General features: G+C 41.8%; 1 protein-coding gene across 1 annotated transcript; it reads right to left on the bottom strand.

The window, feature by feature from the left end:
- Window positions 1–902: 902 nt before the first annotated feature.
- On the bottom strand, window positions 903–14,273 carry LOC129817577 (etoposide-induced protein 2.4 homolog). The gene is made up of 11 exons (XM_055872979.1): window positions 14,169–14,273; window positions 7,560–7,690; window positions 6,709–6,854; window positions 6,237–6,297; window positions 6,031–6,097; window positions 5,796–5,920; window positions 3,798–3,917; window positions 3,497–3,608; window positions 3,278–3,389; window positions 3,077–3,151; window positions 903–2,948 (listed from the first exon to the last, which is right to left on the bottom strand). Exons 2-11 carry the CDS (start codon window positions 7,599–7,601, stop codon window positions 2,783–2,785), a joined length of 1,026 nt encoding a protein of 341 aa, XP_055728954.1. The 5' UTR covers window positions 7,602–7,690; window positions 14,169–14,273; the 3' UTR covers window positions 903–2,782.
- Window positions 14,274–14,976: the final 703 nt, after the last annotated feature.

The raw sequence follows: 14,976 nt of genomic DNA, 5'->3' as shown, positions 1-14,976 counted from the left end.
TCATTTCTGATTCGTTCATCAGCTATCATTCAAACATGCCGCGCAGTCGCTGTTCGTTCCAGTGACGTGTCCTTACTGCTGAGAATAAAATAAGAACACATGTCATGTGTAGTGATTTTTATTTCTTGTTTCTGTTTATTTTATGTTTCTTTAGAGAAAATATATGTGTAGTGATGTCCTGTTTTTTTTGTTATTGTAATACATATTTTTATTAAAACATTTAAAAAAAGAGCTTGATAAAAATAAAGTTTGGAAGTATGAACAGCGAAGCTGTTATCTCTAACTTATCACCCACATTGGGACGTATAAAACACCAGAATATTTTTGGTGAATTCTCTTACAAATATTGAGATTTTTTAATTAAATATCCAGGTGGGAAAGTTAAAGTAAATTTCCTGCAATTCTACACATTTTGTAATGACATGTTAATATGATATCTGAGTGAGAATGACTAACAAAATCAATAGGGAACCCCTGGAGGTCAGGGCCTTTTGGCATGTGCCCTGTGTGCCCGGTCGGTATTGGGCCATGATTACTACAAGTTTAGATGGCTGGCTAGACAAACTACCAATCTAAAAATTGTTAGCTGACATGTCTGAGGGACTGACATGAGAAAAACTGCTAATGCCCAACCAAATTTCTATATTGCAACTGGTGTATTCTACTATTTTTACTCTCATTAGTAAGTTGAGACCACAACGGAGTTCCTAAAAAATGTAAATACAACTTTTTATTTATATATTTTTTCTTGGTTTTGGTCGGGCCCCTTAAGCAACCACTTTTTTCAATTATGACTGGAGCTGGCCCTGGGTGGGAAACATTGAGCAACGAAGCAGCTAACCATAGAATAACATTTGAGACAAAATAAATTGGGGTCAATCAAGATTACTTCCAAGTAGATGTAGTGTATACTGACCAATTTTATTTAGGCAATACTTTTACTACAACCTCACAAATATCAATCTGCATACATAAACACTATGCACTTCTTACAATTACTACATACCGTTTCAAAAACACTTCCCCTTCCCCCGCAACCCATGAGATTAATGACTAGGTGAAAGCTAGATGATGGTAATCCCCTTGGTGAGGTTTTGGTTGAACATTAGAGCCAAGTGACATCATGTAAAACAAGAAGCCCCTAAAGGCTGTTTGTATTTGCCACTGCTCAAAGGGGAACATAAACACAGAGGGTTTCTCCCCTGTCTGTAACTCCAAGAGAAAATCTGTCAGAAGTTCATCTCAGTGACATCTTCCTAGTTCCTACACTACAGTCCTTGGTGTGCAATTGATTCGAAGCAGTAATGAGTCAAACAGAGTAGTAAAGACGTTTGGCAGTTTCATCTGATCTGACCCAGCAGCAGACAGACAGCTTCACCTGTCTGTCTAATGCTGCATTTACACAGGCAGCCCAATTCTGATCTTTTCCACACTAATTGGTCTTTTGACCAATCACATCAACTCTTTTTCAGAGATGGTCAAAATACCAATTAGTGAAAAAAATATCAGAATTGGGCTGCCTGTGTAAACGCAGCCTAATACACCCCTATAGAAAACCACTTCCGTAAAACAGCTAACTTCACTTATCACCACACAACAACCAGTGATTTCATATTTACATTTTTTTGGTAAGGATACTCTTCCTTGGTAGTGTGATGTTTAGATCAGGGCCTGTATCCACAAAGCGTTGCAGAACAGGAGTGCTGATCTAGCATCAGTTTGGACTTTTAGATCATAATGAATATAAGATTGTATGGACAGATCCTAGATCAGCGACACTTTGGCTGTGTTTACGCAGGCAACGCAATTCTGATCTTTTTTCCACTAAATGGTATTTTGCAGCCTACATGGATACAGGCCCAGCTCCCATACTGAAAGCGTAAAAATTAAGATTCCTCTAAATAAAGCCCTTATAGGAATAATTAAAGTGTCCCTTTGTTTTCACAACACAAGCTTATTCCTGGGCCAGAGGAGTAGCAGTGCCACCCTGGCTTTATAGCGAAACAGCTATTCATGAACAAGACAGCAACCTATCAGGGTGAAAAGAATGTCACTTGCAACACAGAAAAAAATTACACTTGTGCTTTACTTTTGAACATGGCAAACATGCCACCCCCTTCAATGGAAAAGCAGAACAGGCTTCTTTGGGTCACACAAATTTTCTACTCCTGTTTCTCTTATAAAATATTATCTCATAAGTAATGTGGAGCTCCTGCACCAAAACAGTACCGTCACCCAAAATGAACAGAGGCACGGCACGTATTTCAATCCAAGTCAATTATTGATAACATCAGTCCTGACAAAAATGTAACCTTTTCCTTTTTCTCTTCCACATCCAGTGTTTTATACAAATCAGTATGGGATCAGTCACTGGGTGATAAACAGATTAAACAAACAATAGATAGCAAACATTGGAGTTGGAATTGAAATGAGCAGAAAACAAAATGTATATGACAGCTGGTGCTGTATTTAAAGCTCTCAAATGGCACATCATACATAAAAATAACTATTAAACAAAATAAATGAGAAAAATATATAATAACCTGTGTGTTTGAGTGTGAGGGACAGGGCAGTCAAATCTCATTCGTCATTCACATTAAAAACCCACCTTGCAGGTGCTCCAAAATAATATGAAGGGCTGTGGTAGAATCATTAAAATCACATAAAAACCTTTAACCAAACAAACATCATTCCTCTTCCTGTCCACAGAAAGAATCAACTGCTCCTCCATTTGTTTATTAAGCAGTTGATGAGCTGCTCCGTTGTCGCCCCCTGGTGGCCATCACTGGGAGGGTAGGGGTCTCTGGCGGCCAGGTGAGGCGTGGGGAGAGGGGGGCAGCTTCTCGGTGGATGTGGACAAAGTCAAGGACGACTGTAGGTGGACCGTTTTGTGGAACAGCTTGTTGCTAATCAGCACAACCAGAGAGAAGAGGCGCAGCTGGAAGTGACTGTGTGGAAAAGACACGGGGGGAAAGAGAGTGAGTGAGCAGGGAAGAGGATTTCACTGGTTCTTTTTACACAAGTGAATCTGTTTGATCACTGGTCATTGTTAGGGCTTGCAGTGCACCATACTCACTATAACTTTGTTGGGGTCTTGGCCTCGTTAGCGCTGATGATGAACAGAGGGAAGAGGATGGAGAACAGACAGCCACTAAAGCAGAAAAATATATAATTTGAGCGGATCATTCAAATGATTTGGTATATCAGTAGAACTGAAAGTCTGCATATTGGAAGAGTCTCGTGCTTGGATTGAAAGAGGGGATACAAGTGGCGTTACCTTATAATATATGAAGTGGGGAGGGCAGTCAATAGAGCCATGGGGAGACCAAAGCCAAAGTAGTAGGGCCAGTTCCTCTCAATGTTGGACAGCCGTTGGTGCATCTCAATGCCTTGGATGAAACGGTTACAAATGGGTTGAGATTCTGCTCAGTTCCTATTACCTAAAATGAGCAAAATACTTTGAGAAGAAATACATCTGAGTAGAAAGGAGGCACACCATGGTTGAACCAGCGATACTCAAAGCAGTAGAGGGAGTAGAGCAAAGACATGTGAAGAAGGCTGACCATCTGTCCAATGGCATCGATGGGGAAGAGACTCACAACCATACCCTAGTGGACCACAACAAAGACAAGATGATGAGCTGATAGATTGACTATTAACTTCAACCAATGGATGTAATGAATTAGAGCTCTCAGCGTTGATCCCAAAGATCCCTGTATGTTTTCATTCCAACATAACCTTAGTGAACCCTTCTTTGTGAACTTGAAGACACATGGGAACGTCGATTGCTGTACTACCTGAATGAGGAAGAGGGCCTGGAGGAGGAGGTTGAAGAGCATGTCAGCGATAATCTTACTGACGCTGGGGAAGGGCTGGGCTTTCCGACCAGACACCTCAAACGCCAAGTCAGCTATGTCCTACAGTAGACAACCAGAGGGTATGTTAACCTCCTGTTTCACTGTGTGACATATGTTATCATCTCAAAAGATCCTCGGGCAATAACGGTGTAAAAACACTGGAAGGGAATATAGATAGCATAGCAATAACACATTGGAAATCCGTTACTGCTGTGAGACAAAAGGAAAGCATAGCCAAGCATTCATTCAACTGTATTAAAGCCACTACTCCATCGCCAGAACATTGCTGGAAAGCTATAAACATTGTCAATAGAGACCGTAATTGGTTTATGATAAAACTATGTATATATAGTGCCTTGCAAAAGTATTCATCCCCCTTGGAGTTTTTCCTATTTTGTTGCATTACAACCTATAATTTAAAAATATTTTTATTTGGATTTCATGTAATGGAAATACACAAAATAGTCCAAATTGGTGAAGTGAAAAAATTATAGAAAATAAAAAATGGAAAATTGGTGCATGCATATGTATTCACCCCCTTTGCTATGAAGCCCCTAAATAAGATCTGGTGCAACCAATTACCTTTAGAAGTCACATAATTAATTATGTGCAATCTATGTGTCACATTGTCTGTCTGTCACTTGATCTCAGTATATATACACCTGTTCTGAAAGGCCCCAGAGTCTGCAACACCACTAAGCAAGGGGCACCACCAAGCAAGCGGCACCATGAAGACCAAGGAGCTCTCCAAACAGGTCAGGGACAAAGTTGTGGAGAAGTACAGATAAGCGTTGGGTTATAAAAAAATATCAGAAACTTTGAACATCCCACGGAGCATTATTAAATCCATTATTAAAAAATAGAAAGAATATTGCAGCGCAACAAACCTGCCAAGAGAGGGCCGCCCATCAAAACTCACGGACCAGTCAAGGAGGGCATTAATCAGAGGCGCAACAATGAGACCAAAGATAACCCTGAAGGAGTTGCAAAGCTCCACAGCGGAGATGGGAGTATCTGTCCATAGGACCACTTTAAACCGTACACTTCACACAGCTGGGCTTTACGGAAGAGTGGCCAGAAAAAAGCCATTGCTTAAAGAAAAAAATAAGCAAACACGTTTGGTGTTCGCCAAAAGGCATGTGGGAGACTCCCCAAACACATGGAAGAAGGCACTCTGGTCAGATGAGACTAAAAGTGAGCTTTTTGGTCATCAAGGAAAACGCTATGTCTGGCGCAAACCCAACACCCCGAGAACATCATTCCTACACTGAAGCATGGTGGTGGCAGCATCATGCTGTGGGGATGTGTTTCATCGGCAGGGACTGGGAAACAGGTCAGAATTGAAGGAATGATGGATGGCGCTAAATACAGGGAAATTCTTGAGGGAAACCTGTTTCAGTTTTCCAGAGATTTGAGACGGACGGAGGTTCACCTTCCAGCAGGACAATGACCCTAAGCATACTGCTAAAGCAACACTCGAGTGGTTTAAGGGGAAACATTTAAATGTCAATTTGAAGGAGCTGGAGCAGTTTTGCCTTGAAGAATTGGCAAAAATCCCAGTGGCTAGGTGTGCCAAGCTTTTGAGACATACAGCTGCAAGTCTCTTGGGGTAATTGTTATGCACGCTCATGTTCAAGTTCTTTTTTGTCTTATTTCTTGTTTGTTTCACAACAAATATTTTGCATCTTCAAATTGGTAGGCATGTTGTGTACATCAAATTATACAAACCCCAAAGAAATCCATTTTAATTCCAGGTTGTAAGGCAACAAAATAGGAAAAATGCCAAAAGGGGTGAATACTTTCGCACGCCACTGTACGACTAGTGCTCTCCGGTGCCAACTGAGCAGCAGTTGTCCTTGACCAGCTATATCCCACCCTTGTTACAACGACAACCACAAAACACCTATGTCATCACCTGTGTACTAACAGAGGCCTCACCTGGAACCAAATGGCGTTGACTATCTTGCTGAGCACAAACAGAGGGAGCACCCAGAGAGCACTGAACACGGAGGTCAATATGAACTCCAGCCAGGACCACACGTTACCATGGAGTGAGGGGTCACCTGTCAGGAAATGTCTCTTTGAGTGACAGGATTTACCACTGTTATTAACAAATCACTATGAAGCATGTGATAATGGAGTGAACCCGCCCCACAGTTCCAGGCAGGCATACCGATAATTCTTGCTGTCAGAGTCTGCAGCAGTGGAATAAACACCCGATAGAAGAGGAACAGACTGAGCTGCAAAAATATTTGGAGGGATTACTAACATGAACAATGTCGTTGTAGTATTACTTCTCTGCCCCTCTCATAGAAAAATCAGTATTTGCATGATATGCATTTTTCAAAGTTTTAAAATATAGAAAAGTATGTTTCTTACCCAGAACACTCCCCCATTCCACGCACAGCACTGAAAAATCCTACTGGCTAATTTGGGTTCACTGAAAGAGAGAGTATGACTACACATTATCACCCACCATTGTCATTAATAAGCACAAAAAAGGTATAGTCCTAAGCCTACTGTTAACACTGGACAGCACAAAACGATCCATATTAAAGTTTTTTAATATGAACGTGTAACAACTAGAAAGAACATATCAGGTTAGATACGGAGGAATGTTAATAATACCCTTTTATGATATGTATCAAATAGCTCCTCGGGCTGAGGGAGAAAACACATATACCCTTTTTATACCCACAATATCGTGCCAACCAAAACAGAAGTGTGCTGTCTCTGAATTTTTTCTTCCACACCAACCTTTCCAGCACGGTTCCAAAAATTGGGGTTTTTAAAACCAGTCCAGCTTGGCAGTGTGAATAGGGTATTTAAAGTCGTAATTGCCAGTGCCTACCTCTCCTGTTTGCCTTCCTCACTCTGGGCCCGTCTCTGAGCCAGGGCCCCACTGGCTCTCCTCCTCCGCTGCTCCTCCCTTTTCTGTTGGATGCGGGCATCCAGCTTGGAGATAGTTCCGATCCCCAAAATGGAGTCCTTAATCCCCTGTAGGAGACACAGAAAATTCAAAGTGAGACTGGGGTAAACGCCTTATAAAGTAAATCAACACAGCACATTCTTCTAATGTTGTACACTACACTGTATGTTAGACTTGGTATGTGTATACGTACAAAGGTGGAAAAGTTCCTTTTAAATCAAAGCAGTGTTGCAAACATAAAATGTATCTTAATATCATTGAAGTCAGGTAACTTGTGCTTAAATTCACTTGCTTACCTAGAAGCAGTTGAAATAAAAACACCTGAACTAAACCAAAAAAACAAGGCTAATCTTTGTGCTGCTTTTGTTGAGGAGATCATCATCTGGAAGTAAGGTGATGAGGTTCAAGGTAAACAACACAAGAGTAAACATTTGGTTAAGCCATTAAATGTAGGCCACTATGGTTTTGCCTGAAAGCAACGTTTGCTCTAAAGCAAACAAGAAAAAACACAAAAGAAAAAGCTTAAACTTTATTAACATGTTTAATTTGTCTAGTGTAAAAACATACTAACTTATTAGACGAAATGTCTAAATGGGCCGAGTGGATGGCATCAATTGAACTAGAACATAATTCCCAATGGATCTAAACAGAGCTTGCTAGTTGGTTCACCAGCTCATGATTCAGACTCATGATAGCTGTACCCTCCTTTAACCCCATGTGTCGGCCTATCACTTGTGTGTGAACAGACAGGGTGTGTTGGGTTGCTGTCTGACCGTCGCAACATTACGGAGGAAGGCCCTGACACTGTCTGTCATCTCCAGACCAGCTGCAGATCCATCAACTGCAGGAGAGTGTGCTGAGGACCTGGTCAACTCTCATCGCAGGGAGGGGCACACCTAGCAACCTGTGACATCACACCACACAGGAGAACAGTTACAGAGAGCAGCAGGGGCACTTTGCTCCAAGTCTCATGTTAAAGAGCACGTTATACAGCCTCTATTTAGGGAAGTTATTATTCATGGAAAAGAGGAGCAGACCAAGCAACCAGTGACATCACCAGTCACATCACACAGTTAAATATTTAGAGAAGGGCTCTCCAACCCTTATGCTGCGTTCTAGACAACTGGGAACTCGGAAATCTCGGACTTCCAACTTCAGTGCGTTCAAGACAACTTAGGAACATACAGAGATGTATGTTCCTGGAAGACAACTGGGAACTCAGGGGGAAAAAATGAACTTCGATGGAGGAAAATGGTTTTGAACAGTTATTCAACTAAGAAACTCAGGCATCTTTCTAGAGCTCCTACTTTCTGACTTGAAGATCACCGCAGTCATGATTTGACCTATTTTTTCATTTTTTTTGTCCAGATAAAGCAGGGGTTCAAACTGAAGAAACCAGTTCCCCACATTTGAATATAGAAATGTATTTTATCAAACAGAACTATGCTACATTTTATCTCTGGGACCCTCAGGATGACAAATCAGAGCAAGATTACTGAATGTAAGTACATTATTAAACTTCAGAGGTGAATGTATCAAACCAGTTGCCATGATACATTTCTTGTTGTGCACTCTCAAACAATAGCATGGTATTTGTTCACTGTTATAGCTACTGTAAATTGGACAGTCCAGTTAGATTAAGAAGAATTTAAGCTTTCTGCCCATATAAAGACGTGTCTAAGTCCTGGGAAATCTTCTAACTTACGTCATGCTAATCACATTAGCGCCCGTTAACGCAACCGTCCCGCAGGGGACACACTGATCCCGTAGAGGTTAACGAGTCCGCCGCGAAGGCTATACTGCTTTCTCAGGAACGCGCCCAAATCCCTGTCATTTGCGTGAAGAAAAAACAGAGAAAAAGGGGGTGGAGGCCGAGCTGCCTTCTGAGAATTCGTAGGCGAGTGAGAAACTCCACTACCATCCGTTCTATTGGCAAACGTGCAATCATTGGAAAACAAAATGGATGATAAACGATCAAGACTATACTACCAATGTGTCATTAAAAACGAATATCTTATGTTTCATGTCGTGGCTGAACGACGACACGGATAATATAGAGCTGGCGAGATTTCCCATGCATCGGCAGGACAGAGAAGCTACGTCTAGTAAGACGAGGTGCGGGTGTGTGTGTCTATTTGTCACTAACAGCTATGCGATATCTAATATTAAAGAAGTCTCGAGGTATTGCTCACCTGAGGTAGAGTACTTTATGATAAGCTGTAGACCACACAATCCACCAAGAGAGCTCTCATCTATATTATTCGTAGCCGTCTATTTACCACCACAAACCGATGCTGGCACTAACATCGCACTCAACAAGCTGTATAAGGCCATAAGCAAACAAGAAAATGCTCATCCAGAAGCGGCGCTCCTAGTGTCCGGGGACTTTAATACAGGCAAACATAAATCTGTTTAACCTAATTTCTACCAGCATGTCACATTTGCAACCAGAGAGAATACAAACTCCAGACCACCTTTACTCCACACACAGAGATGCATACAAAGCTCTCCCTCACCCTCCATTTGGCAAACCTGGCCATAATTCTATCCTCCTGATTCCTGCTTACAAGCAAAAACTAAAGCAGGAAGTACCAGTGACTCGCTCAATACAGACGTGGTCAGATGACGCAGATGCTACACTACAGAACTGTTTTGCTAGCACAGACTGGAATATGTTCCGGTAATCATCCAATGGCATTGAGGAGTATACCACCTGTCACCAGCTTCATCAATTAAGATAGAGCCCGTGTAGTAGGATTCAGACGCTCGTTGGATGTGGCAGGGCTTGAAAACTATTACGGACTACAAAGGGAAACCCAGCCACGAGCTGCCCAGTGACACGAACCTACCAGATGAGCTAAATGTATTTTATGCTCGCTTCGAGGCAAGCAACACTGAAGCATGCATGACAGCACCAGCTGTTCTGGATGACTGTATGATAATGCTCTCGGTAGCCGATGTGAGCAAGACCTTTAAACAGGTCAACATTCACAAAGCAGAGGGGCCAGTCGGATTACCAGGACGTGTACGCAAAGCATGCGCGGACCAACCGGCAAGTGTCTTCACTGACATTTTCAACCTCTCCCTGGCCGAGTCTGTAATGCCTACATGTTTCAAGCAGACCACCATAGTCCCTGTGCCCAAGGAAGCGAATGTAACCTGCCTAAATGATTACCCGTAGCCCCCACGTCAGCAGCCATGAAGTGCTTTGTAAGGCTGGCCATGGCTCACATCAACAGCATCATACCGTATATCCTAGACCCACTCCAATTTGCATACCGACCAAACAGATCCACAGATGATGCAATCTCATTCGCACTCCACACTGACCTTTCCAACCTGGACAAAAGGCACACCTATGTGAGAATGCTGTTCATTGACTACAGCCCAGCGTTCAACACCACAGTGCCCTCGAAGCTCATCACTAAGCTAAGGACCCTGGGACTAATCACCTCCCTCTGCAACTGGATCCTGGACTTCTTAACGGGCCACCCCAAGGTGGTAAGGGTAGGCTACAACACGTCTGCCACTCTGATCCTCAACACTGGGACCCCTCAGGGGTGCGTGCTTAGTGCCTTCCTGTACTCCCTGTTCAGCCATGACTGCATGGCCAAACGACTCCAACACCATCATTAAGTTCTGACGACAACAGTGGTAGGCCTGATTACCGACAACAAAGAGAGAGCCTATAGGGAGGTCAGAGACCTGGCAGTGTGGTGCCAGGACATCAAGCCCACCTTCAAAGTGAGCAAGACAAAGGAGCTGATCATGGACTACAGGAAAAGGCGGGCCGAACAGGCACCCATTAACATCAATGGGGCTGTAGTGGAGCGAGTCAAGAGTTTCAAGTTCCTTGGTGTCCACATCACCAACGAACTATCATGGTCCAAACACACCAAGACAGTCGGGAAGAGGGCACGACAACACCTTTTCCCCCTCAGGAGACTGAAAAGATTTGGCATGGGTCCCCAGATCCTCAAAAAGTTAGGGGATGGGGGCGCTGTTTAGACTATTTATGCTAATTTGGCTAATTTTTGAAACGGCTTCCCACAAAATCCTTGATCGTACAATATGCATATTATTATTATTATTGGATAGAAAACAGTCTATAGTTTCTATAGGAGTTGAAATTTTGTCTCTAAGTGGAACAGAGCCCATTCTACAGCAATTTCCCTGACATGGATTCAGATTTCAGAAATGTTGGCCACTGTTCTGAAGTCAGTTAAAAGGGCACTGATTTTGCTATGACTATACGGACACTTCTTACGTCTTCCCCTGGATGCCTTTACGTGATGACGATTCCAATGGGGTCGATTGCGCGTTCACAGGCACTACAAATGAAAAAACCCTGTAGCTAGCAAGTCTTTTCTTGCTGCGTAACGCGCGTGGAGGACACCGACCCTCTCCTGTTCCAAGCGTTAGTTTAGCCTGTTATATTTCTCCGGTCATCTTTTCACTCGTTATAGGAGTTAAAAACATCATAAGGTAGTTAATTTAAAGCGTTTTATAGCAATTTATATCCGTTTAGTGCGATTTTGGGACATTTATTTCTTTAACGCTGTGAATAGGTGGGCACGCTTTCAGTTCATCCCGAACGCAGTTGGCATTTTCACATGGCAAGAGGACAGCTTTCCACCAAAAGACGATTCCTCCCAAGAAAGGATCCTTTGCCCAAGATACTGATGGAAGAACAGCTCAAAGTAGGACATTTTTATTATGATAAATCGTGTTTCTGTTGAAACATTTTAGTGGCTTAGGACGCCATGTTTTTTGACGTAGCTTCGCTTGGCGCAAACTGTATTGAAAAGTAAGGATAAATTTAAAAATGTAATAACGCAATTGTATTAAGAATTAAATTGTCTATCAATCCCTGTCCACCCTATATTTTTTAGTCACGTTTATGAGTATTTATGTATAAGAGTAGATCACTGTCTAAGTGGCGCAAGGAAATTTTCTGACCAACTGAGCTACATTTCACATTGTCTAACCATGATTTTGGTGGCTAAATATAAACATTTTCGATCAAACTGTATATGCATGTTGTAATGTGATGTTACAGGAGTGTCATCGGAAGAATTCTGAGAAGGTTAGTGAAAAAATTAATATCTTTTGGCGATGTTGACTTTTATCGCTCACTTTGGCTAGAATCAATGCTGGGCTGCTAATTGCTATGTGCTAAGCTAATATAACGATTTATTGTGTTTTCGCTGTAAGACACTTAGAAAATCTGAAATATTGTCTGTATTCACAGGATCTGTGTCTTTCGATTCGTGTATGCTGTGTATTTTTACGAAATGTTTGATGATTAGTAAGTAGGTAAACACGTTGCTCTAAGTAGTTTTTCTATTCCATTTGTGACGGTGGGTGCAATTGTAACCTATGCCATCTACCTGAAATATGCACTTTTTTCTAACAAAACCTATCCCATACCATAAATATGTTATCAGACTGTCATCTAATGAGTTTTTTTGTTGGTTAGGGGCTATAAATATCTTAGTTTAGCCGAATTGGTGATGGCTACTGGTGTTGGTGGACAAATAAAAGATGGTGGATTATGCTAATGTGTTTTTAGGTAATAGATGTACATCTTTACATATTGTGTCTTCCCTGTAAAACATTTTAAAAATCGGAAATGTTGACTGGATTCACAAGATCTGTGTCTTTCATTAGCTGTATTGGACTTTAATGTGTGAAAGTTAAATATTTAAAAAAAATATTTTTTTTGAATTTCGCGGCACTGGTTTTTCAGTGGGGGGGGGGGGGGGGGGGTGTGCCGCTAGCGCCACGCTGATCCTAGACAGGTTATACAGCTGCACCATTGAGAGCATCCTGACCGGTTGGCATCACCGCCTGGCATAGCAACTGCTCGGTATCTGATCGTAAGGCGCTACAGAGGGTAGCGTGTACGGCCCATCACTGGGGCCAAGCTTCCTGCCGTCCAGGACCTATATACTATGCGGTGTCAGGAGAAAGCCCAAAAAATTGTCAAAGACTCCAGTCATCCAAGTCATAGACAGTTCTCTCTGCTACCACACAGCAAGTGGTACTAGAGTGCCAAGTCTAGGACCAAAAGGCTCCTTAACAGCTTCTACCCCCAAGCCATAAGACTGCTGATCAAGTCATCACATGGCCACCCGGACTATTTACATTGACACCACCCCCCCTATTTATTTTTACACTGCTGCTACTGGCTGTTTATGGCAAATGGAGCATCACGTTAGCCTGTTACAATCTGCTAGTTATCCAACCCTGTTCCTGGAGCTACCCTCCTGTACATTTCCAATCCAATCCCAGTTGTAACTAACCTGAGTCAGTTTATCAACCAGCTAATTATTAGAATCAGGTGCACTATATAAAATAGGGTTGGAGTGAAAAACTACTGGACAGTAGCTCTCCAAGAACAGGGTTGGAGAGCCCTGATTTAGAGAGCATCAGGTTTGCTTTGCTCATAACATTAATGTTAGAAAGAGCATGTCATTGTATATGGCCTATACTATTATTCAAACAATTTTCTAAAATGGTTATAGCATATTTCTGAACAAGTATAGATCTATCACTCTCAATGCAGCTAACAACATCTATATGAAGCACCAAATCCATGCCAAATCCATGCCACACATTTGACCTCATGTGTAGAACCTAGATCGAGGGACTTAGTGTCTGCAAATCCCTTGTTCACATTGGCTGTTAAAGGTTTCAGGTTAATGTAACACAACTACAGTGAAATGCCTTTCTTGCAAACTCAAAACTCAACGTAATACTAGAAAAAAACAAATAAGAATTAAGCAAGCATACTATATACAGGGTCGGTTCCAATACCATATTTACAATGTGCAGGGATACTGGAGTGATGGAGGTAGATATGTATAGGGGTAAGTTGACTAGGCAACAGGATATAAGATAAACAGGGTAGCCTCAACATGTATGTGAGTGTGTGTAGAGTCAGTATAAATGTATGTGCATGGCATTCTTATGTTGAATAGCCAGTTACATGATCAAGTGATGTTAGAGACACCGTTATCTAGCTAACTAGCCATCTGTTGTTAGCCAGTTATGATTGAAACGTTGTTTTGCCTCAATTCTAGGAACCCCAAGGGTCCCTGCGTCTTGGGACAGACAACACTGAAACGTTAGCTAGCTACAAGAACATTATACAACCAACGTTGTATAATATAACAGACGTTCAGTAGTAACATTAGCTAGCTACATTAGGTGTCAAAACAAACATATAATTATAGCTACCTAGGCAAATCGTCCAAATTCAAACGGTGCAAGCTAACATGACCGGCAACTGGCTCGCTAGCTAACAACGACTTTAGATGATTTAGCTAATTGGATCAAAAACAAGCCAGATAATCGATTATTTAGTCAATATGGCCTACCTCATACGACAGCTCCACTTAAATAATCTCTTCACCTCTTTTTTTTGCAACAACAAACCAAACCCTGCCCCGTAACTTGTGTAATGCGCAAACTCCAACCTAAGGGATTGTGGGAGGTGTAGTGTGGTGTCTGGGGCGGCTAAAAGTTGTGTCATCTGCTTGCTCTTTTGGGGTTAGGCCCTACGGAAGCACCTGTGACAACTATTTGTGTAAAGGGTTTTGTAAAGACAATTTTCCAGTGAATCATCACTCATGGATTTCATACAATTAAACACTGTAGTAGACCAACATATACTGAAAAAATAGAAATGCAAGTGTTGGTCCCATGTTTCATGAGTTGAAATAAAAGATCACAGGCATTTTCCATCTGCACAAAAAGCATATTTCTCAAAAATGTTGTACACAAAGTTGTTTACATCCCTGTTAGTGAGCATTTCTCCTTTGCCAAGATAATCAATCCACTTAACAGATGTGGCATATTAAGAAAATTATTAAACAGCGTGATCATTACACAGGTGTATCTTGTGCTGGGGACAATAAAAGGCCATTCTAAAATGTGTTGTTTTGTCACACAACAAAATGCCACAGATTTCTCAAGTTTTGAGGGAGGGGTGGGAAGTGGACATCGCAGGTCCCTGAAAGATGGCGGAAGTGGATGCTGAGTTTGAATTAAGCAGCGTATCGAGTAAATTTGGTGAAGACGAATGTTCTGAATGGACAACAGTAGTATCAAAAACTGGAACAAAAAGGAAATTGTCAAACCTTTTAGTGGAGGATACATGTGTAAATGATAATGAATCGCTTCTTG

The sequence above is a fragment of the Salvelinus fontinalis genome, chromosome 2, assembly GCF_029448725.1.
Source record: "Salvelinus fontinalis isolate EN_2023a chromosome 2, ASM2944872v1, whole genome shotgun sequence".
In the NCBI taxonomy this organism is placed as follows: domain Eukaryota; kingdom Metazoa; phylum Chordata; class Actinopteri; order Salmoniformes; family Salmonidae; genus Salvelinus; species Salvelinus fontinalis.
The sequence above is the reverse complement of the archived record's forward strand: the minus strand, read 5'-3'. Positions and strand labels throughout refer to the sequence as shown.